At 37.6% G+C, this 24,845-nt stretch overlaps 2 protein-coding genes across 4 annotated transcripts in view; one reads left to right on the top strand and one right to left on the bottom strand.

The window, feature by feature from the left end:
• Positions 1-8,570: 8,570 nt before the first annotated feature.
• On the top strand, positions 8,571-22,812 carry rnf32 (ring finger protein 32). Its single transcript, XM_051717022.1, has 8 exons — positions 8,571-8,579; positions 9,397-9,664; positions 9,747-9,889; positions 11,644-11,676; positions 11,778-11,902; positions 12,039-12,147; positions 16,631-16,804; positions 20,144-22,812. Exons 1-8 carry the CDS (start codon positions 8,571-8,573, stop codon positions 20,351-20,353), a joined length of 1,071 nt encoding a protein of 356 aa, XP_051572982.1. The 3' UTR covers positions 20,354-22,812.
• The window catches only part of LOC127451802 (limb region 1 protein homolog), a 67,631-nt gene continuing 63,365 nt past the window's right edge, over positions 20,580-24,845 (bottom strand). For 2 of the 3 annotated variants that reach the window (XM_051716762.1, XM_051716751.1), the window contains 2 exons: positions 24,721-24,802; positions 20,580-23,331 (listed from right to left, as the gene is read on the bottom strand). In XM_051716762.1, coding sequence (XP_051572722.1) covers positions 23,289-23,331; positions 24,721-24,802 — 125 coding nt within the window. In that variant the 3' untranslated portion in view covers positions 20,580-23,288. Of the gene's footprint in view, positions 24,803-24,845 lie in introns of all 3 variants that reach the window. The other variant, XM_051716770.1, reaches the window with a different exon arrangement.

The raw sequence follows: 24,845 nt of genomic DNA, 5'->3' as shown, positions 1-24,845 counted from the left end.
CGGCTGCATGGGAAGGAGCTGGAGAGGAGCTGCAGAAGTGAGTGTATGGGCTGGCAAGCGAACTGGAGCTGTAGAAGGGAAGATAGGATGGGGAAAGAGAGAGGGAGGCTGAACAGGAGGCCTCCTTGCTGATGGGTCTTCGGCCTGGCCAGTACAGGTTGGTACGGGAGGAAGGGGGGTGGGGTGGGAAAAAAGGTGCGTCCGCTTGGGGATGCATCCTCGAGCTATGAATAGCACCTTAAACATCTGAAGTGGAGTGGGGGGGCATTTGTGGAGGCAACCTCATGCTAGGACCTGCTTCGTGAAAAGGATTAGAAAGAAATGTAGGAACAGTAGGGAGAAGAGTGGTATGTATTGAAGTGGAGTGGAAGGGAAGGGGGGGGCAGGACCATTTGTGGAGACAGCCTCACATTAGGGTCCACTCTCTGCTTAGATGCAGTAGGTTGAATAGGGAGGGGGAGGGGGGGAGTGACAGTTTGCAGAGGCATCCTCACGCAAGTGTCAGCTCCATATAAAGGATTAGAATTAAATGGAAATACAGAAGGAAGAAGAGTAGAATGTGTTGAGAGTGCTGGTTCTTGCCTGGAAATTGGAGGGAATGAAGTAGAGGGGATGATGAGGGCTGGGTTAGCAGCGGAACTATTTTGAATGGCCGCTGTATTTGGCCGGAAGGAAAAAGCAGCGGACGAGGAAGTGTGAGCGGCTGCGTCTGGTTTAGCACACTGTGAACGAGAGCGTCCTGAGCACCAAGAGGGGAGGGAGAAAGAGGTGGATGAAAGCTGAGTTTTGCTCTTAGGAGGAATGTTTGGACGGTTATGGGAGCTCACGAGAAGTTCGTATAGTTTAATTTTTGAAGATCTATGGGAGAAATGGTTTCCGGAACTGGAGAGGGCTTGACATAGGCTGTTGACAGACCATTTTGAATTGGGGGGACATGATGGAGTAACGGCGAGAGAATGAGAAGATGAAATCCAGGAAGATGGGGAATGAGACGCGTTTAAAGCTGGCTGCATTGAAGGAGGAGGGGAGAGTGGTCTTCTGGAGCGTGGTTTGTAGGAGCGCTGTTTTTTGTGGCTTGAACGCTCAGAAGGGCTATCCATGCTTGGAAAAGGAGGATCTAGTCTTGCATGAGAGGAGACTGTTGGTGTGTCGGGAAGAAAAGAGAGATCGTCGTCTGACTGGAATAGCTGGATTTCCGGGAGGTCGGACATGTTTTAGGGATGGAACGACCGGATGCTGGAAACAGCTGAGACTGAAGAGAGGTAAACAGCTGCTTATATACTCTGGCTGTTAATTGAAAGATTAGATAGGCTCGCTCCTCCCGAACTTACATTTAGGAACTACATTTTGTTTATCTAAAAACACAGTGATAGTGGCAACAGAACACAACACAGCTGCACACAAAACAGAGAACAGAACTTACTAAACATGTCTGGAGAGTTTGTATTTGACGAATTTATGCATTTCTATGCCCAGCCTTATTTTTTAAAACGGAGTACTCGGAAATCAAACAGAAACATAGAGGAGGCTACAGGCAGCCACAGTCACACTGTGTCCTAACCTGACGGCAAATAACACGCAATAAAAGGTATATTTTCTATGGTAATCTGAGTTTTTGTCCTAACCAGCAGTGATGAGCAACAATACATTATATCGATCGCTTGTTTTCTATTTTCTACCCGCTGGTAACTCCGTCCATTGTGAACTGGCATCGGTCCAAAAACGTTTAAAAAAATAAGGCTGGGTATAGAAATGCATCAATACTTTGACTATAAACTTTTCAGACATGTTTAGTAAGTTCTGTTCTCTGTTTTTTGTGCAGCTGTGTTGTATTCTTTTGTCACTATCGATGTGGAGGACCTGTGTTCAGATGAACAAAACAGGTTTTTGCTTGAATGCATCAATGTCGCAAGGGGCTTCGTGAACAGTTGCTCTCGTGCCCTATCATGAATGTGCACAGGAGATCCACGGTCAGTCAACAAGTTTCACTAAATAATACATTAGATTTCGGTTCATTTCTCACCAAACCTTATTGTATGCTTTCATAACAATCATGAGTCTCATGGAATCATTTATTAGACTTCTGAATTATACATTTGTATTTATTTGAAGCTTGAAGAGGCGGTCACTTTAAACTCCCATTGACTCCAGCCAGGTCTCCTAAGCAACCAAATTGGCCCGGTTGCTAGGGAGGGTAGAGTCACATGGGGTAACCTCCTCGTGGTCACTATAATGTGGTCCTCGCTCTCGGTGGGGCGCGTGGTGAATTGTGCGTGGATGCCACGGAGAATAGCATGAAGCCTCCACATGTGCTATGTCTCCGTGGTAACATGCTCAACAAGCCACGTGATAAGATGCGCAGACTGACGGTCTCAGACGCGAAGGCAACTGAGATTCATCCTCCACCACTCAGATTGAGGCGAGTCACTATGCCACCACGAGGACCTAGAGTGCATTGGGAATTGGGCATTCCAAATTGGGGAGAAAAAGGGAGGAAAAAAAAAACTGCCATTGTATGACATCACTGAGCACAACATGTTTTTCACAATTTTTCCCTTTGTGTTACAAAAAAGAAAGAAAGTCATTTAGGGTTATAAAGACACCGGGGTGAGTAAACAATGACTGAATTTTCATTTTTGGGTGAACTATCCCTTTAATGGTAACCATGGAAATGTATCAAACTTAAGTTTGAGATAAACAGAGCTTTGCAGAAAATTGTTGTCTGCACTCAGCTTGACTCTATCAGGAACATTATTTTGCATTGTAAGATAATGTTCCGAAGCCATAAATAAAATAACCAAACTCAAACTCAGAGCAGAGCACAGAGAGTTGAAAGGGTGTTGCCCCATGGTAAACGCGGAAAGTCCCCAATTATGTGATAATTCAAGTGAGTGGTTTGGGACATATTCATATTCATTTTGCATTTACGACATTTTTACCACAAACACATTCCATCAACCCAAGGCAAATGTCAACTTCCATCATTCAGTCATTCTTTCACTAGATCGCATGAAATAAGCCATGATTTATGTGTGACTTGTGAGGAAGTCTTTTGGCTTTAAACTCCCATTTTAAATGAGATGAGTTAATTACCTTCTCTCAGTTTGTTTGTGTATATGTGAGGGGGTTAAATATGAATGATAACGATAATAAATCCACACTCAGTGACAACACTAATTTTCTAAGCAACAGTTAGGGACTACCTGAGGGCATCCAAATGACTTTCAGCTCTTTATAAGCTTCCTTTTTCCATTCTAATGTAGTCTCCATTAAATTAAAACCCACTTCCAGTACAGGTGAGATATCACAGAGAACTTCAATATATGATGGGCTTTAGCACAACTCTTCCCACACATCCACCCACCATGAGCACAAGGCCTCATGCTTTGGGAGCTATAATTTTAATCGCTGGCCCTATGCATGAAATCAGCAGGTGACAGAGAGCAGAATGTGACAGGCTCGTCTCTGGAGGTACAGGAGACTCTCAGGCACAGCAGGGTCAGAACAGCTCTGAGTGTTAATCTCTCCTGGGCTACAATTTATGGCCATTATGGCAGTCTATTTTCAGCCCCTGTGATGGATTCTGCTCAATTATTGGCCATTATGAGGAGGAGATGGCTTTGCAAGCATATTGCAGATTGCTGGGCACCACTGCGACATTCAAGTGAAATCCACTTGGCACACAGTCCACATAGACTATGAGAGGGAGTGTAAATCATCCAGACTTATTATTATATGTAGTATAAGTGGATGAGGTATGTTGATAGGCAGGCAGGACGTAACCTGTGACCAGTCCAGACTGACAAATAGTTAAAGCATCACTTATAGTGCAGCTGATCCAAAGTTCTAATTTCACATTTGAAATTTCAAGATCCAAAACAAATTTGTGTTACTGTAGGAAATGTGCAATACCAGTTTGAGCACAGATGTACTCAAACATGAAAACACAGAGAGAGTGAGATTGGAAGAAAAAAAGACGGCATGTTTTGGAGGGATCTGTCCCAGAACTCATCCTCTACAGTCTGAGCTCAGCCAGGCTAACTGATAATGAACATTTCCAACAAGCCACCCACAGATTTAGCCAAATGGACCTGTAGTACTGTGCGAGGACCCTTCAGACAGGTTAATCAAACCACCTGATCGATTACTCTCAGCCGCCAGGAGATTTATGGGAAATCCTTTGTGAGGGCCAAAGCATGAGGTAATGTAGCACTTAGCAAATGAAATAAAAAGATGCAAAAGCACACAGTGATTTGTATTTCATTTGCATTGGACATGTTCTAACTATTTGGCCTTCTGTCTGTCTAGAAAAAAATATATTTTCCTTTTCTTTTTATAGAGGTTTACTAAGTCAGCAATGATAACACAATTGCATAAATGTCTCAAATTGGTTGATGAGAAATATCTTTTAACAGGCAATTAATGTGGTTTAGGAAGATGTTTATCTGAAGCAAATAAAATAAATTGAACAATGACTGCCCCAAAACAAACTGCTCTTTAGGTCATCTCTATCATTGAAATGATTAATGGATTAGATGGATTAGTTTCTGTTCCATTATTCACTTTACAGTGCAATGAAATATTTTCCAGCACTCTCCATTTAAGTACCAACCTCAAAGTAAGGTTGAGTTTAATCACAAATGTATTAGTTTAACATGTCAGATGTTAAAGTCATTTGGTAAAAATTAAAGTCTTTGGGCAACTTATTTACAGTACTTGGGCCTTTCAGTTTACAGTAGTAACTATAAAAGCTTATTCTTCTTTTTACCATTTCAGTGATATGTGATCACACTCTTAGAAAATGAAAGTGTCAGATTGATATGGGATAATGCAACAATGTTTAATGTAAATACTGCTATATAATATTGGCACAAATGACAGAGAGAAAGTTGAAGTGCTCTATCAAAAACAAGAAATTAACCTGTCAGACTGTCAGTAACTGTCAGCTATGGCAAGAGACATAGCAGATGAGACTTTTATATTCACAGCCACAAGAGCATGGGTAGTTGCCATGAAATACCTCTGGAAAGTTGTCTGCTATGTTCCATATATAACTATTTTAAACAACATTTTACTTTTTGCATTTTAAGAGACTACATGGAATATTTGTACTTCTAAAAATTAATTTGTTATACTACACTTTACCTTTTACACTATTTACATTTCAACCTTAAATGTTGATTACATTTTTTTATGATCAACTATATGTCATTTGCAGTGACGTTGATTTACATTTCTACAGGACATGGTTTAACCAGATACTCACAAAAGTATTAATTTAAAGTGTTTTGTTTAGTATAAATATACAAAGGAGTAATGCTATTGGTAACCACCAATGCCATTGGCACTTTATTTAAAAATCTTTTCAACCAATAGTAATTCATCCAAATTGAACCAGCTTTTGAGATGTGCATCCATTCTTTAGACCTTCAAGCTAATAGCCTAACATTGCCAAATTTGACTGGATGAATCACATTCTGTTGTTTGAACAGAAACAATGTTTTCAAAGATATAGAACTGTTGAACAGTCCTTAGGGAATATCGCCACTGATGCTTCAAATTATTTAGTTATGCATATGCCACTATCCATTTCAAACTTTATAAACAAGCAATATGGACTCTCTTCTTAATGCTAGCTCTTTTCCAAATTTAACCTGTTGCCATTCCGATCACATGCCGGCCCATTGCCTTTGAGCAGAGATAAATCGCCGGATTACTTCTTCCTTTTTTAAGCTGTCTGCGTCTTTGCAAAGTTTGCATACAAGTTTAGCAACTGTTTCCTATTCAACACATTACACCAACAGACACTCCCAGCCCATGTTTTTTAGGTCATAAACACTTTGCACGTCAAGGTGAGTCTCCTCTTTTCAAAATACCATGGAATAGGTAAAAAGGTTCACAGGGAAGAAAGTTAAATAGACAGCTCTTTAACTGGTATTTATAGAGAGGAAGAAGACAAACAGTGTCCTGTTGAAATTGAAAGCACATACTAAAATCCATTTTGATGACAGTTGGAAGAAAGCAGCTTTTATGGAGAGGCTTGACTGTACCCCTTTTTGAAAACTGTGATTATTTACTTAAAAACACAAATGATGGGCCTGAAGTCATGGGGCTTGAGGAAGACAGGTCTTTGATTGAACACTCAGAGGATACATTCCTCACTAATAAATTGTTCCATACATTTGTCTGCGGAATTAAAGGCCATAGGCTGCGTTTTTCTCACCCTAATCTCAAGTCTATAGAAAAAGAAGCATGATAATTGTCCTATGTCATGATGAAACAGAAGGCCACTGCTCTTTTCAAAGACTCTCTTGATGAATGTCACTTATTGATAGCTCCCAGTAATGGGTGTTAAATATAGCCAATAGTTCTCATTTGTTATGCACTTTAAACTATTGCTTTGTGAGCATTTATGACAATGCCTTGTCTTTGTGTGTGTGTGTATGTGTGTGTGTGTGTTTGTGTGTGTGTGTGTGTGTGTGTGTGTGTGGTTTACGAGGACTTTTTTGTTAGGTTACAAACTGGTAATTACAAGGGTATTATGCTATAAATATGGTTTATGAGGACATTTCTAGTGTCCCCATAATTCAAATCACTTAAAAAAAAATACTAAATGATGCATAAAATAAAAATGCAGAATGTTTTTTTGTGAGGGTTAGATTTAGGGGTAGGGTTAGGGGATAGAATCTATAGTTTGTACAGTATAAAAAAACATTATGTCTATTGAGAGTCCTCATGAGGATTGCTGCACCAATATGTGTGTGTGTGTGTGTGTGTGTGTGTGGGCGGGTTTGGTTGGTTAATGAGGAAATTGTTTTAGGTTACAAACTGGTAATTACAAGGGTATTATGCTATAAATGTGGTTTGTGAGGACATTTCTAGTGTCCCCATAACTAAAATATCTTAAAAAACATACTAAATGATGTTTTTTGTGAGGGTTAGGGGTAGGGTTAGGGGACAGAATCTATAGTTCATACAGTATAAAAATCATTATGTCTATGGAGAGTCCTCATAATGATAGCTGCACCAACATGTGTGTGTGTGTGTGTGTGTGTATGTTATAAGTTGTTTCCTTTTTTTTAAATCTCAGAGTGACCTCTTTGAGACACCTTATCTCATGGTGAAGGTATGCACATAGAAGCTTTGAATTAAACATTCAACATTTGATGACAGCTTAATGAGATCCTCCACCTCATTGCATATGGTCCATTTATGGTCATGTGATGTAACCACTGATTGACCCTATTCATTTAATATGAACATTAAAGGGCATCTTCTTCAGTTAATCAGTCTATTTGTATATCAAAACAGGCAAACACTTGACAAATAAAAGCTCTCAGACAGACAGACAGACAGACAGACAAACAGATAGATAGATAGATCAGAAAATAAAATAAAAAAAATATAGAAAAAAAATATAGAAATAAAATAAAATATAAGAACCACAAAACAAAAATAAAAAATGTATAAAAACAAAACAAAGCTAAACTAAACAAACAAACAAAAAAATAGATAGACAGACAGACAGACAGACAGAGATAGCTAGATAGTTAGATAGATAGACAGACAGATAGATAGACAGATAGATGATAGACAGATAGATAGATAGATAGACAGACAGATAGACAGATAGATGATAGATAGATAGATAGATAGATAGATAGATAGATAGATAGATAGATAGATAGACAGACAGATAGATAGATAGATAGATAGATAGATAGATAGATAGATAGATAGATAGATAGATGATAGATAGATCCGAAAATAAAATAAAAAATATAGAAAAAAAAATATAGAAATAAAATTAAATACAAGCACCACAAAACATAAAAATAATAAAAACAAAACAAAGCTAAACTAAACAAAACAAAAATAGAGACAGACAGACAGACAGACAGTTAGATAGATAGATAGATAGATAGATAGATAGATAGATAGATAGATAGACAGACAGACAGACAGACAAGATAGATAGATAGATAGATAGATAGATAGATAGATAGATAGATAGATAGACATAGATAGACATAGATAGATAGATAGACAGACAGATAGATAGATAGATAGATAGATAGATGATAGATAGATCCAAAAATAAAATAAAAAATATAGAAAAAAAAATATAGAAATAAAATTAAATACAAGCACCACAAAACAAAAATAAAAAAATAATAAAAACAAAACAAAACAAAGCTAAACTAAACAAAACAAAAATAGATAGACAGACAGACAGACAGACAGACAGTTAGATAGATAGATAGATAGATAGATAGATAGATAGATAGATAGATAGATAGAATAAAATAGTGTGTCATGTCGGTAAAACCGTTAGGGTTTTAACCTAATAATCCATATACAGTAGCCTACTTGGTTACCCAATAGCACATTTGAACAAGTAAGATGAGTTAGTAAGTATTCAAGTAAATGTTTAAACGAGAATTTAAAGACATTTATAAATAATACGTAGAGGATTCGGAGAACCAGATGATGAGTTCGTGGGAACGTTACTGCGTTGAATGGAACTTCGTTGCTTAGCGCCAAAGTAAACAGTGTTTCTGTGGACAGCAATGCCGAGGGTGAGGTGCTTAGTTGTTCTCTGTTTTCCAGGATAATTTCTGATGGAGCGTTGTTGGGCTAATATGAGAGGGACTTGTAAAGGTTATCAAAATAAGTCTGCTTATTTTGCGCCTCATATTTGAAGAGAACGTTTGTCTTATTTCCCCTGCTACAGTCAACGAGCTAATGCTATCTGTTGTGGTTTAAGGCTATGTGTAACTATGTATAATAATCTGTAACTATGTATAATAATCTATATACGATTAATAGGCGTTATTTGTCATATCAATTACACTTATGACACAATGACATTCGCAAGTTCTTGTAAACTCTACTATATATCTCTACATGTAGATACATTTACGTTGTAGCTAGCAAAATGCATAATAATTACTTAAATGCTTTGTTAAAAAAAAAAAGTACTAATCTAGTACTAAGTACTAATTACTAATGTTATGGTACACATAAATCCCTCTAATATGATGCAATGTTACATTTATCAACATGCAACCTTTCCATAAATTAAGGAACAGGCATAAGACACAGTCTCAAATTGACAGACGTTGCATATCATTATCACAGAACTCAGTGCAGCGCTTGAACATTTTGTTAAAGTTATCAAAGGTTCGTTTGGCCATAACAAACTGTGATTTTAATGGATTAAAACATGGCCTCAAAATTTGGTTCATGACAATAACTTATGCTTTACTATAGTCATGCATTTAGTTAACCCAACTAAGTATGAGAGCAGTGGACATTAAACGACTGCCCATTCTCAAGTGTTTAAACTGGCTTTTATAATGTATTTACTGAGTTTAACAGCTCCATGTTCCCTAGCAATTCATCTGTAAAGCAGAAAGTGGGAGGCTGACTCTAACAGCTGTAGCAATACAGGACCATATCACAAGAAGCATTTCTGTTCGAAACATCCCCTGCAACCTCCTTGCGTCAGACGTTTCCTGTCGAGCTGCCTTTGGGGCTGCCCATGGTAGTAGGAGGCACAAGAAACAAAGCACAAGGCAGAGAGTCAAAGATGCTGAGCAGACACAGGAGCAAGAGGAACATGAGTATGTGTTGGATCCTGCCCCTCCACCTCTGACTCTCGGTAGGCTGTGGTCTTTGTGGTTCATTGCGGTGTTTAGTTGTTAATGATTTTGACGGTAACGATGATGGTGGTTGTTATTAAGCTCAGAGGATGGGTCTGGTGGCAGCTCCCTCAAGAAGACTAACAGCAGAGGAGTGGGCAGAGGTTAAAGCCAGGTCCATCCAGGAGGGAGATTCAACCCTGCCTTGTGTGATCTGCAGGGAGGAGTTTCGTCTACAACCTCAGGTAACTTCACTTACCTACAATATCATAGTTCAGATAAAAACTGATACTTAATATACTATTCAGATCAGATACATTGATGTTGTACTATGTATTTTGATTCATGTTTAATACTAAGACACTTTGCAATTACATTTTTAATTGACGCTAATTAAGAAAAACTGAAGGATGACGACAAGTATGAAAATGTTCTAATAGACTCCAATGAACAATGATTTTTAAACAAATGAAATGACTTCGAAATCCGAGGACTTAACCTTCCATACCCCATTTATGTCCTCTTCTTCCTGTTTTACCTTCACGTCAACTGTCTTGCTGTAACTGTTCAGGTATGCTGTTTTCATGAAGTTCCTGCAGTGCTTCCCCATGTTCTGTCAGTCGACGGACGCCCTCACTTTTTTTACACATGTGAACACAAACTCATTTTTTAGGGCACTGTGTTCTATAAACTATGCAGAATCCTCTTCAAATGTACCCATAATGTCTTGGAACTCAACTGCATCATGAATTATGTAACAATCTGTCAGGTCAGTGTGAAAGGCCAAACAGCCATTTACAATGTGCTGATCCCCTTTTAAGATGCCAATCTCTTCAAGAATGCTGGGGGGAAAAAAAGGCCAGCAACAGAGCCAACACAGTTGCCTTAGTCACTTGTAAATATTAGTTTAGTGTGTCTGTACTGTATGTGTGTGTTTATCAGACCACAAAATATAAGGGAGGGATGTTACAAAAACAGTTTACATTACTAAAATGTTAAATACTAGTGCTGTCAGTTGATTAAAAGTTTAAATCGTGATTAATCGCATCATTTGTTTGTAGTTAATCACGATTAATCACAGATTTGAAAAATGCTGAATTTTGACACAATATACTTCTTTTCCTGTCAAAATTAATTTATTTCCATCTTAGGAAAGAAAACAAAACAATAAGTACAAATATAATGCTCTTTTAACATTTTCAAAACAAAGCCATCCACAGTATAAAGATAGAAATGCAATAAAATATCACATATTCAAGTAATGCTAAACATTTCCCAAAGTCTAAATGGGAGTTTGATTAATTTAACAAACTAGTCTCTCCATAGGTTGCATATTCATTGCAACAGGCATTAAGTCTCTTTAACTCTCATCCTCTACAATATTTATCTGTTGGTAGACTGTGGCTAGCCATTTATCTACAGCAATCGTGAAGCTGCATTCATGATTCGCGTCAGAGCATCGATGCCAGCGTCAAGCATCGCTTTGAACTCCATATGAAAAGCGCTTGCAGATAAAAACGTCTTATTCTGCATTTTGGTGATAGTTAAGACTTGACCTGCTTCTGTGGTAATTAAAATGCGCCTTATATAGGCTGTCCCATCTGGTCTTGTTTTGTACATCAAATAGCACTAAGAGCTCCTTTCTTCATAATTTTATCACTGACATGGAAGCACTGTTGTGTGTGTGTAAGTCAGTGTAATGACTCCGGGCAGACACGTTACAAAGGTTCCGCCCTCCCAACAAGTTTTTATGCTGGTTTCTGCTGTATTAACGCATCCGTTAACGTATTAATTCTGACACAACTAGTAAATACCGAAGCAAACATGTTTTAATTCAAAATAATTTACCATTTACAAATTGTTGTGAGGATAAAGACTAATATGTTGCATGAAAAAATAATATGAGTCAGTTTCCTTTAGCTAGTTGCAGCAAATAAGAAAAGTGTTTTTAATGATCTTTGCATGATTATTAATATTGTGTATGCCCTGTTTTGGACAGGTCCTACTCTCCTGTTCCCATGTATTTCACAAAGTAAGTCACAACATATCCTTCCAGCATCATCGATTGGCATGGAGGCCTTGATTCCACCTTATGAAAATATTTCTTAATTATTTAGTAATCTGTAATTTCAGGTATGCCTGAGGTCCTTTGAAAACTTCTCGGGCAGGAAGAGCTGCCCCATGTGCAGGAAGGAACAGTACGAGACGAGAGTGATCTATGATGGCGCTCGGCTCTATCGGGAAAAATGCGCTATCAGGTACGGACGGCGAAACAACCAAGCTACTATCTACAAGCTACTTCTACATCCATAAAAATATTGCACCATCCAGTATTCTTAAAAGAGTTTTAACTTTTTTTTATGTTTCTTATGCTTTTCTTGCTTTTCATGTCAGAATACAAGCTTTCTGGCGAGGCTACCTTGTTCGCAAATGGTACAGGAACATAAGGAAACACGTGCCTCCAAAAGACCAGCAATTAAGACGAAGATTCTTTGAGAAAAAGGTAGCATCAAGGGCACCTACACACTAGAGAAAGCTCTAATGTAGCATTTGATGAATATTAATGTGTAAGATGTGTTTTAGGGGTGTGGAAAAAGTTGGATTCATTTGAAATAAAGCAGGAATACATTGAGAATGGGGAACTGTTTTGCTGGAAATTATGTTCCTCAAGTAATTCACTTATTGATTTTTGCCAAATTAAAAGTTAGTCTGATAAAGGAATGTCCCTGTCAAAATTCAAAACCAAAAATATAGTTCAGGCCATTATTTAAATTTGAATCCAAATAATTATATTTTCTACAAGATTTGCAAGAGACTGAAAATAAATGCTTAAACAGATTATTTAAAGCTTTGCTTATTTGTTTTATCAAAAGTGGCTTTCAAACTGTAACTTTAATGTTTTCATGAAGCCTTTGAACCTTCAGAGTGCAGGATACTGAAAACAGGTGAAAGAGGTTAGAAGCTGATGGTCAGGGACCTCACTGACACAGACATCTGTCCCAGCAGCCCCCTCATTATCCCACACAGAAGTCCCCCTGCATTAGCCCAGGCAAAGCAAAGGTTGCCATCTAGTGAGGCAGCAACTGTCAGGTCTCAGTTACGGTTCTTGAACTGACAGCAGTATTCCAGACTCTAAGCAATACAAGCCATATTTTGAAACTGCTTTGAAGAACAGAATCTTCGTATTCAAAGGTCTACAAACACAGCAGTATGCATTGACCCTGTTACCATATTATATACTGTACTTTTGATGGTGCCAAATCCAAACCTGCTGCATGATAGTATGTATGTGTTTTTTTTTTTTAGTGTTTTTCCTAGATTTCTTTTGACCTTTGGCACACCAGGAAGTAGGAACAAGCTAAACAAAATAGGACAAAAGCAGAAAGGAGAGAGAATGTAGTTATCACTTTGCTTTTAGATAGGTTTTCAATTAACTAGTCCCCATTTAGCTTTTTTCTTCAGGTAAATAACAAAAGTCAACATATTAAAAGGTAAATTGGTGACATTAAGATTGATTGCACCTGCCCCGTCTTTTCTCAGAGTGCAAGGAGGCAGAGTTCACACTGCCAAGTGCTGTTTGTCCTTCTTTAAGGTCTACGTTTGAAATCCTCAGAACACTTAACATCGGTTTAATTACTGATCAAATGCAGTTACAAAGAAATCACTGATGTCATTCAGTGCGATAGCTGCTGTGTGTGTACCTGTGCATGCGTAAGTGAAAATATTCCGGATTTAATACAAGTTAAGCTTTATCGACAGCATTTGTGGCATAATGTTGATTACCACAAAAATTAATTTAGACTCGTCCCTCCTTTTCTTTAAAAACAAAAATCTTTGTTACAGTGTGGCACTTACAATGCAAGTGAATGGGGCCAATTCGCAAATGTTAAAATACTCACTGTTTCAAAAGTATTGCCACGAGACGCAAACAGTATCCATGTTAAAGGTGCACTCAGTAATTAACACTGACACCTAGTGCTGTGGATGCAGCATCATTCAAACACAATCATTTTCAGATGCCATTGTAGAAATTCAATATTAAGAGTCAGCTATAATTAATTTAATCCATGAGTGAAAGTGTCCAATAACAAGGCAGTTACTGAGATTAATGGTGCGTTCACATCATGTCGGAATTACTGTAATTACGATATGGCAACTCGGAGGTTCTACTCGGAGCCGTTCATGTCCTCAGACCTCATAAGTTATTTGTTTCTATGGCAACATTTAACACCAAAACAGCTTTGTTATTGATAACAGTAAAATGTTTATCACAGCATATTATACAAAAATATGTTCATTACCTTCAACTGTTGAGGCCACTGCCATATTGGTTTTTTTCAGATGACGTCACGACTGTCAGGTTGGAGCTTTCATAGAATTCAGAGTTTACAACTTGTAATTAGGAGCTCTATGAAGATGTGAATGCTTTTTACAAGTCGGAATCTCGTAATTACAGCAATTCCGACATGACGCACCATAAGCGTGTAGTATCCAGCTGGACGTGTGATCCTAACATGGTAGCCCCCATGAGGGGACCCTCTCCATGTAAAATAAAACAGTATTTAAAACGTTAATAATATGACTGAAGTCTTCATCTCATGTGAGTGGTCAAGTGTCGTGATAATTAGGACCCAGACACAGGAGTAAAAATATAACAATGTTTAATAAATGAGAAGTAGCACAAACAGTGGATCAGTCCAGAGATGAGGTGGGAGAAGATGATAGTGAAGGACTCTGATGGCGACAGCTGCAGCGGGGAGAGAGTAGTGGTAATATTCCAATGTGTGTAATGGCAGCGACCGGAGCAGAGAGAAACACAGGTGAGTGATCCGGTGAATGGAGGAAATTGAAATGGCTGGAGCACAGGAAAAAGTCTAAAATATCCAAACTAGAGAAAACAAGAGAAAGGCGTGAGAAACACGAGAACGATCCGATACTGAACTCACACAAAAGGGCTGCTTATAAGGGAAAGTGAGGATAGTGTGCAGGTGCTGAGCTAATCAAGCAGCGGCTGGTAATAAGCGTTGCTTGGCAGCACTGTCGTGTGATTAACCCCGCACCTGCAACAACACGAGGGAGACACACAGAAACAAACCGACAGAATGAATCCTCCCATGACATCAAGATTTTATACATACGTTTCAAAATAGTAAAATGTTCTTAATGAGTAAAAAATGCATTTGTGCACCTTTAACATTATTTTAGTGAAATAAAATCACTTACAATTTTTTTCTGTGTAAATTTATATCCAATTTGACAGTTTTGTTGCCATGACGACAACGCCATACACTCTAAAACCCTAAAATGACATTTAAGGAATAGTTCACCCAAAAATGAAAATTTGCTGATAATTTACTCCAAGATGTATCTGAGTTTCTTTCTTCATCAAAACAGAATTTAAGATTTTTAGGATTTCATTCCTCCTCCTTTAAACAATGCAAGTGAATGTCCTCCATTTTTTGACGGTCCAAAATGCATATTTAGGGTGCATCAAAATAATCCACACGACTCCAGTCGACAAATAAATTCTTCTGAACCCAAACGATTGATTATTTTTAGAAACAAAACAATACTTTTATACTTTTTAACTACAAATGTTCACTTCCGTACATCTCTGTGATGCGCGCTCATGAGAGGGATGACGTAAGCTCATTGGTAAGGTCACACGTTACATGGAGGAGGAGTCAGGAAGCACGTCATTGTTTACAAGAGAAACTTGCACAGACCACAGACCAAGTGCCATTCACAAATCAAAACAGTCCAAAACAATTTCAAAACAAAATAAAATAAAAAAAACATTTCAAAATAATAATCAAAAAAAAAAATTACTACAGTAAATAACCATCCTTTATTTCAGAGCAATGCCGTTGCGTTATCTACTTGTGCTTTTTCTTTAGCAGAAACATATAGGCTATATGACTGTCAGGAATTCAAGCCACACAAGTTGTAGTTAGTGAAACCAAGTGCGAGAACATATACTGAGATTCACAGGATTCACAGGGTTTACACAGTGAGATCAATGGTACAGGTGATATCACACAGAAGAGAAGCTTCACAAACTGAACAGGGATTCACAGGGTTTAAAGTTCACAGAGCTGAAGAAGAGGTTACAGGTGAAACAGCAGGGTAAGCACTAAACAGATATCGACGAAGATCAAGAGCAAATACAGACAGGTAAATAAACACTGCGTGAGAGCAGCGCGGTCAAACTAGAGTCCTTTGTGAGAGACTTGACAGTGAAGTGGCGTGAAAGTGAGTTATTAATGCAGGCAGTGATGAGCGAGTGAATGGAGTGCAGGTGCAGTGAATTAGAAATCAGGTGACGAGGAGCGGAGCGCTGAGGGAGGTGCAGAGACCGAGAGAGGCATGACAATGACAAAGTTTTCACACATACCTGAGTGCGCTGGAAAAACAGCACGGGCACAGCCGATGAGTTCAGATATCGACTCTTTGTTTCTTTCGATGGTCTGAAATCCGCAGGGGTAAAATGTTCACTGAACACCCTCCAATATTTGAGAGAATGTAGGGGTGTACTGATATCCAGGTTCAGCGCGATAAGCCAGAGCTTCATAAGCATAGTCCATGTGGCTCATACAGCAAATTGCAAGTCTTCTTCTTTTCAGTGAAAGCCTTGATGTCCAGAGCACGTTCAGAAGAGAGGCTTGTTCACAGTGCCATGCATGTTCATGTGGGAACTTGCACTGTTTTTAGCACTACAAAAATGCAAATTCTCATATAAGAGGAAAGTCATATGGGTTTGGACATTTTTTTTGTGGGTGTAAAATTCTTTTATTCTTTTAGGTCCATTTCTGGGTTGATCCAAAATGTTTTCCTTGTACACCTATTCATAATGCTATTGATCTGCCTGTTAACAGCTTTTCATTGTGAGTTTAAGATTCGGAATAGATTTTTGTTATGATGGAACATCAGTTTGCATCTTCATGTCTGACTAAAACCCATTTTCATTTCCTTATTTCCTTAATTAGTTTCAGGAGATTAGCGACAGCTTGGTGCAGTCATGCAGCACAGATGTAGATGCGTTCCTGAATGATATTGATCACTCTGTGGCCATGAGCCACAATATCCTACGCCGCTTTGACAACGAGTACATGAGTGTTTCTAAAATGGAGGAAAAGGACTGGCTGGAGGCTCAAGAGAAGGTTTGTTCTGATAATGACACTGCTCCTTCACCTACACATGCAGACGTAGATTGAAATACCAATGCGCTTTTATCAAAGAGCAGCTCATCAATGCCTCTAATCCCTCTCTGCAGTCGTTCTCAGTCCTGCCCTTTGCCCAACGTGCCACCACCTGTCCCAGAACGCTCAAACCGTGTTGGCGGCACAGATGTTCCAATTCAACAGTATCAAACCCTCCATGAGATGATTGTTTACCTTGCTAATGAATGAGTGGAAATAATCCACCGTGTTTACTAAAGACACAAGCTGTTCTGATAATGCACGCCTAGCCTTTTCATCATATGCACGTCGAAAACAGATTTGTCATTTCAGTGGCCTCATTTTTATTGTGTTGAGGCAGTCAATGGCGGTGATACTCTAAAAAGGAAATGCTCATTTTTAGATGAGAGGTCAGGCAGATATCTCGACAGTCTTAAAGCTAAGAATTAAAGTTAGAACCAACCCTTTCCCACCCAGGAAAACAGAATGAACACTATTATGAAAGGTTCCAGTGCAAAGCAATTGGCCTAACTGTTTATCTGAATAAAGGAAAATGGTCAGTTAATGATTATGGCTGCACACCTACTTTCTGTTACACTCTTTCAAGTTCAGTTTCTGAACTTGAAAATGCGATATGAGCTGCACTCAGCCATTATAATCTGCTAATCATTTCCCCCTGATATTGTAACAGGAAAACAGTCTAACGCAATTAATGTGCATATGTTTGTTCATTTCACAGAGTATGGAATTGAAGGGCAGGATTTTAGTGGCCAAGAAAGCAAGAGGCTCATTAATGAAATGGGCCATTAACAAATTACACACATATAATGATCCTTGTGGACTGTAAATACAGTCGATTCACACTGACTAAATAAAATAAGTTGTTTAATGATTACAAAGTAACAATGTACACCTTACACAACATGATTCTGACTCGATTTGTTTCATTCAAGCTTAATGTAATAAAGTCAAAGGTGATAGCAACAGCAACAGTTGTCCAATCAACATAGCAGCAGTTTTGAGCATTGTATCTGTAATACAAAATGTAGCAACTGATTCAGTAGCAGGCATCTTAATTGCTAGTGCCAGTGTGGTGTCATTCCAGCATAATGGTTATAGTCTCTTAAATGTCACATTTTTATGGGTAGTGCATATCCCCGTTTATAGCTAAGTGGACATCTTGCATTAATGTTTGATCTTAAAAGGCAATGGGTAAAATTAGCAAATGGATACTGTATGGAATATGCTATGTTTTTGACATCTTGATACTGTACCTCATTGAAAGCAACTGGAAGGGCATATATATATATATATATATATATATATATATTAGCATTCTCAGCATCATTCTCACTAAAGATTTTGAAGTACAAAATGCAAGTAATTGTTATGGGCCAAGTATTCATTAGTGTTCTTTTTTATTTTTTTTATCCCCTTTTCTCCAAATTTGGAATGCCCAATTCCCACTACTTAGTACGTCCTTGTGGTGGCGCAGTTACTCACCTCAATCTGGGTGGCGGAGGACAAGTCTCAGTTGCATCTTATCACGTGGCTCGTGGTGCATGACACCGCGCACGTGGAGGCTCATGCTACTCTCTGCGATCCATGCACAACTTACCATGCGCCCCATTGAGAGCGAGAACCACTAATCGCGGCCATGAGGAGGTTATCCCATGTGACTCTACCCTCCCTAGTAACCGGGCCAATTTGGTTGCTTAGGAGACCTGGCTGGAGTCACTCAGCACACCCTGGATTCTAACTCGTGACTCCAGGGGTGGTAGTCAGCGTCAGTACTCGCTGAGCTACCCAGCCCCACCCCCCATTAGTGTTCTTAATCTTCTGCTTCTACTTCTTTCGCCATTGAAGTCTGTGGCAGCCCTTAAAACGTACTTTGGAAAGTTATGAAATTTGGCACAATGATAGAAGACACTCTGAACTATAATTGACCCAAATGTGGGGTCTCTAACTCAAACTCTGAAACAGTTCAAAGTTGCAGTTAATGCACATAACTTTTGAACTGTATGTCCTAGAAACAAACTTTTCAATTTCTGCCCAACCAGATTTTCCACCATTTTTAATTTTCTGAAAGAACTATTTTTTGTAACTCCTCCTACGCCATATGTCAGTTGTGCCAAACCGTTTTTATATACTGCATTAACAAATTCAATTGCAAGCATGCCAAAATGGAAGTGAGGCTGTATCTTTGCAATGCTTTAGCATATTGACATGAAACTTGGTAAATGAATGAATGAATGAACATTCATATAGCACTTTTCTGACACTACACTCAAAGCGTTTTACACAGTGAACGGGACTCTCCTGTTCATCAATCAATGTCATCACAAGCATGACCTGAGGGTCCCTACACAGTTTTGGCACAGCACCACCTAGTGGTTAAGAAATATGGAAAATGGCTCTTTGTTTTAATACCTTATGAATAATTTGGCCTAAAATTATGAGACTTGTCTCTTTAGATTCCTTGTGGCATACCGAGTCAAATGATACCCAATTGTCCTATGTCGGCCATTTTAAATTTTGTCTTAAATTGCTGTACATTACAAATGCATTGGTGTATCATTACGAAATTGTCATTGGGGCCATGTCCTGTAGGTACTCAAAACGTTTGGGGACAGCGCCACCTAGTGGTCAAAAGATACAAAGAAATGCTTATAACTGCTTGTATTAATTTGGCCTATTGTCATGAGACTTGTGTCCTTAGCTTTCTTGGGTCATGCAGAGTACATTGTAACCAAATTTGCCATGTTAGGCCATACTTCCCGTCCACCATTTTGAATTGAATTGAAAACCTGCTTTTTTGAACTCCTCCTTGAACGTAAATCCGATAGACCAAACCATTCTCGTTTAACACATCAACGTATTTAATGACAAGATGCCAGGAAAGGTCTGAGGCTGTTTCTTGAACGCTTTGGTGTATTGCCATGAAACTTTATATGTGGCATTTGCACAAACCAAGCCCTTACAATATCATATCAACTTGGTGTCAGCGCCACATATTGGTCAAAAGTTATAAGCATTTGTATAACACTACAAGTAAAAAAAACAAATTTCTTTTTTCACCAATCTTAGTAAAATCGTCTCCAGAATTCTATATTCAATCTAAATATTTGCTATTGGTGTGCTTGGCCCTGTAATTGCTGCTTGCAGAGATATATATATATATATTATTAATAATATTATTTTACTGTACATTACTAATTACCTATGTTTACAAATAGGAGGCCATTTCTTGGTGCTGCAGTACCTAGAAACTGAAACTACACAAAAATTAACAAATTATATTCTTTTTCTAACTTTCACCAGGCTGTCCAGCGAGGTGTTCAGGACTGCCCCATTTGCCTGAACTCCTTAAACACACACAATTGCATGTCTAAGGATGGCAGAAATGTCCTATTATTGTCCTGTTCCCATCTCTTCCATGAACCCTGTCTGCAGGCCTTTGAGCTTTTCTGCCAAGAGGTGAAACCCACATGTCCTCTCTGCCGGTCCCGATACACCAAAATGCTTGTTTAGAATTCATGCTCAGTATATTTATGAAATAGACCAAATAATCTGGTGTGCATTTATGAGATTAAATTTCTCCCACTGAAAGTATGAATTTGTGTTAATCAAATTTTCACTGTGAAGCGGATCCAATACAGGACTGATAAAGTTTTACTCAGTATATCATATCATTTAATGTAAGTAATGTAAGTAAATAATGCTAACAAGCAGGGAGAAATAGAAAAAGAACCACAGGTTCAAAAGTCACAAACTTTATTGTAAACTGAAAAAGAATACAAAGAAAATTTGAACATCTTCACAAACACCACAAACAATGCAATTACGTAAACACACCAAATGGGTACGGTGAACATTCTCTAAATACATCCACACATGTAAAATAAGAAACAAGCAAGAACAGAATTAAGGAAAAGTAGCTTTCCCTTGTAGCTGAAGTTCCTCCTAGAGAGTAAGAACTCAAATGAGACTGATCACTGCACAGTATGAACAAGCTGTTGTGGTATGTAGGTACTGTAGGCCACGTTCTGTTTGCCAGTTGAAGAATGTGACAGATTTATCAAAATACAACACAGCACTGCTATGTAGTTTATTCATTTGTGGCTCTTGTAAGGAGAACGTGTCCTACAGAAGATGAGTTTTCAGAAGAGAGGATTCAAGATAAGAGACAAATTTGAACTGAAAAACAGAATAAGGAATGAACAGTTTTCTTTATCTTTCACAGTTAATTCTAGAACATCACTGCAAATGCCTCTATTTTGAGAAAACTAACACACCAAGGTGTGAAGCCTGGCACAGAAACATCCCCCAAAAAGTCAATTTATTTAAAGCAAAGGAGTGGAATTTTGAATTTGTCCACAGAGAGTATTGATGGTTACTAATGACACAGGTTGTTCTGGAATTACAAGGTCTGCGTGCACAGAAGTGACATTAAAATTGGATTTGCACTGTAAAAAAACAACAACATTGAAAAAAGGCTCACTTCAATGACACAATTATTAACATGATACACTTTTCCCCCCAGAAAATCTTTCTTACAAAATATTGTTTGTGCAAATCAACTGGAAGAAAAGACATATTTTACATGTAACTTCTTTAATTTATGACAATAATAATAATAAAAAAAATGCATCATATTGAACCATAGAACCCACTGAAGATTTTCACTTTTTAATGACCTTCTCATAGGCTTTGAATACATTGTCCCTTATGTCAATCCTTTAACTTTGCAGAAGTTGCAGAAAACTATTTCTTAAAATTATTTCTGCCCAAATATCAAAGTTCCAGATCAGTGCCTTGATAGTTTATTTTTCTTTGGCCGAGTTAGAGTTAAAGTTAGAAATATCTCCTTACATTTTAGTATGCCATGTTATTGACAATCACATGATGGATTCACAGTGAATTAGTCAATAAAAAGGTACACACACACAAAAAAAACCCACAATCAATCTATCACACTCTTTCACTCATTTGCACATCTCATACATGCACAGTTTGTCAACTCAAAACTGGACAAAAAAAGAGACTAAAACTGAAAAAGCCTAAAAAGTCTATTTAAGGCATCAGAGGTGTTTTTTTTTTTTTTTTTTCAATAAACAAATGCTGAGTGACTAATTTTCCTCAAATAGCATAGTATGAATGAGGCTGAAGCGCCCATTTCATATCTACATTCTAAAAAAATAAAAAGAGCAAATATACTTTATATACAAGTAAATACATAGTTTACATTAACACTACACTCAAGGATGCCTATGCAGTTTTTTTTTTCTCCAAACCTTTGGTTTTGTCAGAATTGGAATGTCTGGACACTGTACAGAGAATAAAATTAACAGTATGTTCAGTAACTTTTAGACAAAATTAAAGCTGCACTATGTAAGATTTTTTTTGGTTAAAAATGAACAAATTGCCACTACTAATTGAGTACATTAACAATCAGAGTTTAAAACAATGTCCTTACCTTACACCGATTCACTACTGTAAGCCTATAAAACGGATTTGTATTTTGAGCTGTCGGGTTCGATTTGGCGTGAAATTGCTCGTTTATGACGTTCATCCTTACGTCATTACGGCATGTCCGCACACAAAGGAACGAAGGGCCGACTGTCTCATGTTCCAGCTGGAGAAACTAACTACACTGTTCAACTCAGTTCAGTAACACTCTCACACAGTTCAGGACAGCATCATTGCAGTCTAGATGGATGTTTATCGGTTATCTGTTTGGCAAAGTTGTTTACCTGCTTTAATGCTTGAATATGTTTTCTGGTAGGGTTGTTGAAGCTTATATTGCTTGTCATACTTTTATGAATCAAACATTACTCATGTGTTAACTGATCACGGTGCATCTACATTGTCCGGTTAAGTTACTGTGACATGATTAATATGTATGACTTCTGAAATTGACTTATAATTGTTATATTGCATATTTAAACATATTACTTTTATGTTTAATAAAGTGTATTTTATCCCCATCATTACTGAATCCTCGTTTTATGTTATTGTGTGCATAGCATTGACATGCTATTGTAGTAACGGAGTAATTGTAGTCTTCTACTGAACTCGTATCAGCCATATCATGAGTTTAACTTCTTAAATTGAAAATTTAAGAACACACATGATTACACACAGGCGATGTCCAGGTAAGCTCAAACTGGGAGATTCCTCCGCCAGAAGAGCAGAGCCAGAGCACGACTGACGTAATGTATTCTTCCGCAAATTGCTTGCAATTTTAAGTTTCAACAACAGATGTCGCTTGAGAACACACAGTTACGTAGTGCAGCTTTAAAATAAAAGTTAAAAAAGGAGGGCAGACAAATTTAAATGTTTCTATGACTCTTTTATATTTCAAAACTACTAAGGAAACCCTTCAATGAGTTACTTTTTACATGCCAACACAGCTCCGACTTCACATTAATTTTTCATCACTGCACAATATACTTTAAAAGGTGTGTTATAGGATGATCTGGCTCTGCAGTCCTGTGTTCACAGCCATTCTACACAAAAATGTACATAATGTAAGAGTTTAGACTCTGATCTACATACACCAGTAATCCACTAAACTGAACAGGCTGAGCTGGCCTAAAATACAGCATTAGAGTCAACGAAACACATTGTATAAACTGAATTGTACAAATTCAAATTCAGTGTTCATGGTTATAATAATCTGCCATTTGCAAAAAGCAAAGCAGCTTCCGAGGTACACACCAGATGTATAAAGGCTGTTTTCTTGTCCGCTAGTGATGCTTCATTGAAAAAAGGCAAATATAGATCCTTAAAAAGCATTGCAGCAATTACAAAGTTCAAAGGGTGTATGTTACCTGTCATATGCTAAGGGGAAAACAGCTACAGAATAGCCATCCGGCTGTAAAACCCATATTTTGCTAGTAGATGTGATTTTTATGAACTGTTCTTGTAAATAGCCTCATTTGCATTGAATCAGTCAATTCTGAAATGAAAATATCTCTAACTTAATGTATGTTCAGAATGTTTATACTTCATGTGTGTGCTGTTCTTATCAGTTAGGTTTTCACAAAACTGTAAAAGACTTCCAGGCCCTGAACCTGTTTCATGTGACAAGTTCCATTTCATTTTACAAAATACTATTCTATAAGGGTGCAAAATTTCAACAAACAATTAAGGGAAAAAATATCACCTATAAATTGAGTTTTATGTGCACTTCATTGGAAGTAACAGACATGTGGAATTATCAACTTGGCAAACTACTTAATAGTTTCCCATAATTGCATCCAACTGGGAAATTATAGATGTCCTAAAAAAAATAATAATAATAAAAAAAATAAATAAAAAAATAATAATACCTCATTAAAAGGTGCAGTCAAGAGGCCTTAGATGTGCGAGTCAGTAAAAAAAAAAAAATTTAAATAAATAAAAAAAATAATAATAATAATAACTTCCTGACTTATGAGAATTGAAAGTATTTACATGCAGAACAAATAAAACAACAACAAAAACAAATCAAACCTAAATTTGCCAATCAAAATTTAAACCAGTTCCATTAATCATTGTGAAAACAGACTGTTTCACCAGTTTCATCATTGTAGAAATACAGTATAAGCTGGTGGAAGCATTCTGTATTGAGAATCAGCGGTATGTACAACTTTGTACTATATTCACTGCTCAGCTAGGATATTCATCTCTTCAGGTGGCTAAATCTAAATCCTTCATCTCAGACTAACATAAGAGTCTCATCTCAGACTTAAACACAAATGTGTTCCATCTCACTCACACTTTCACCTTTTGCATTTTTTTTTTCTTTTTTGATGCTCTGACCGAATGTCACTATATTCTTAAAATTAAAATAAAAAACAACCGCATACACATACAGTTGTTTGTGTTTGAGTGTATGCATTGCTGATTCTCACAGAGTTTTCTGATGCCCATTGGCAGCATGTTTCCCTGATTCTGTATCTGTTGTACTGTTTGACAGATTCAGTTTATCCAGACCTGAAACCAAGGAGACAAGAGGAAAAAAATTGGCCTTCTTTGT

This window comes from Myxocyprinus asiaticus, chromosome 2 (genome assembly GCF_019703515.2).
Source record: "Myxocyprinus asiaticus isolate MX2 ecotype Aquarium Trade chromosome 2, UBuf_Myxa_2, whole genome shotgun sequence".
In the NCBI taxonomy this organism is placed as follows: Eukaryota; Metazoa; Chordata; class Actinopteri; order Cypriniformes; family Catostomidae; genus Myxocyprinus; species Myxocyprinus asiaticus.
The sequence above is the reverse complement of the archived record's forward strand: the minus strand, read 5'-3'. Positions and strand labels throughout refer to the sequence as shown.

Bases quoted from the DNA above. Each gene is read 5' to 3' on its own strand.
- rnf32 (XM_051717022.1), top strand. The intron at 9,665-9,746 runs GTAGGCTGTGGT...GTTGTTATTAAG, and splicing joins CCCTCCACCTCTGACTCTCG to CTCAGAGGATGGGTCTGGTG. The intron at 9,890-11,643 runs GTAACTTCACTT...TGTTTTGGACAG, and splicing joins AGTTTCGTCTACAACCTCAG to GTCCTACTCTCCTGTTCCCA.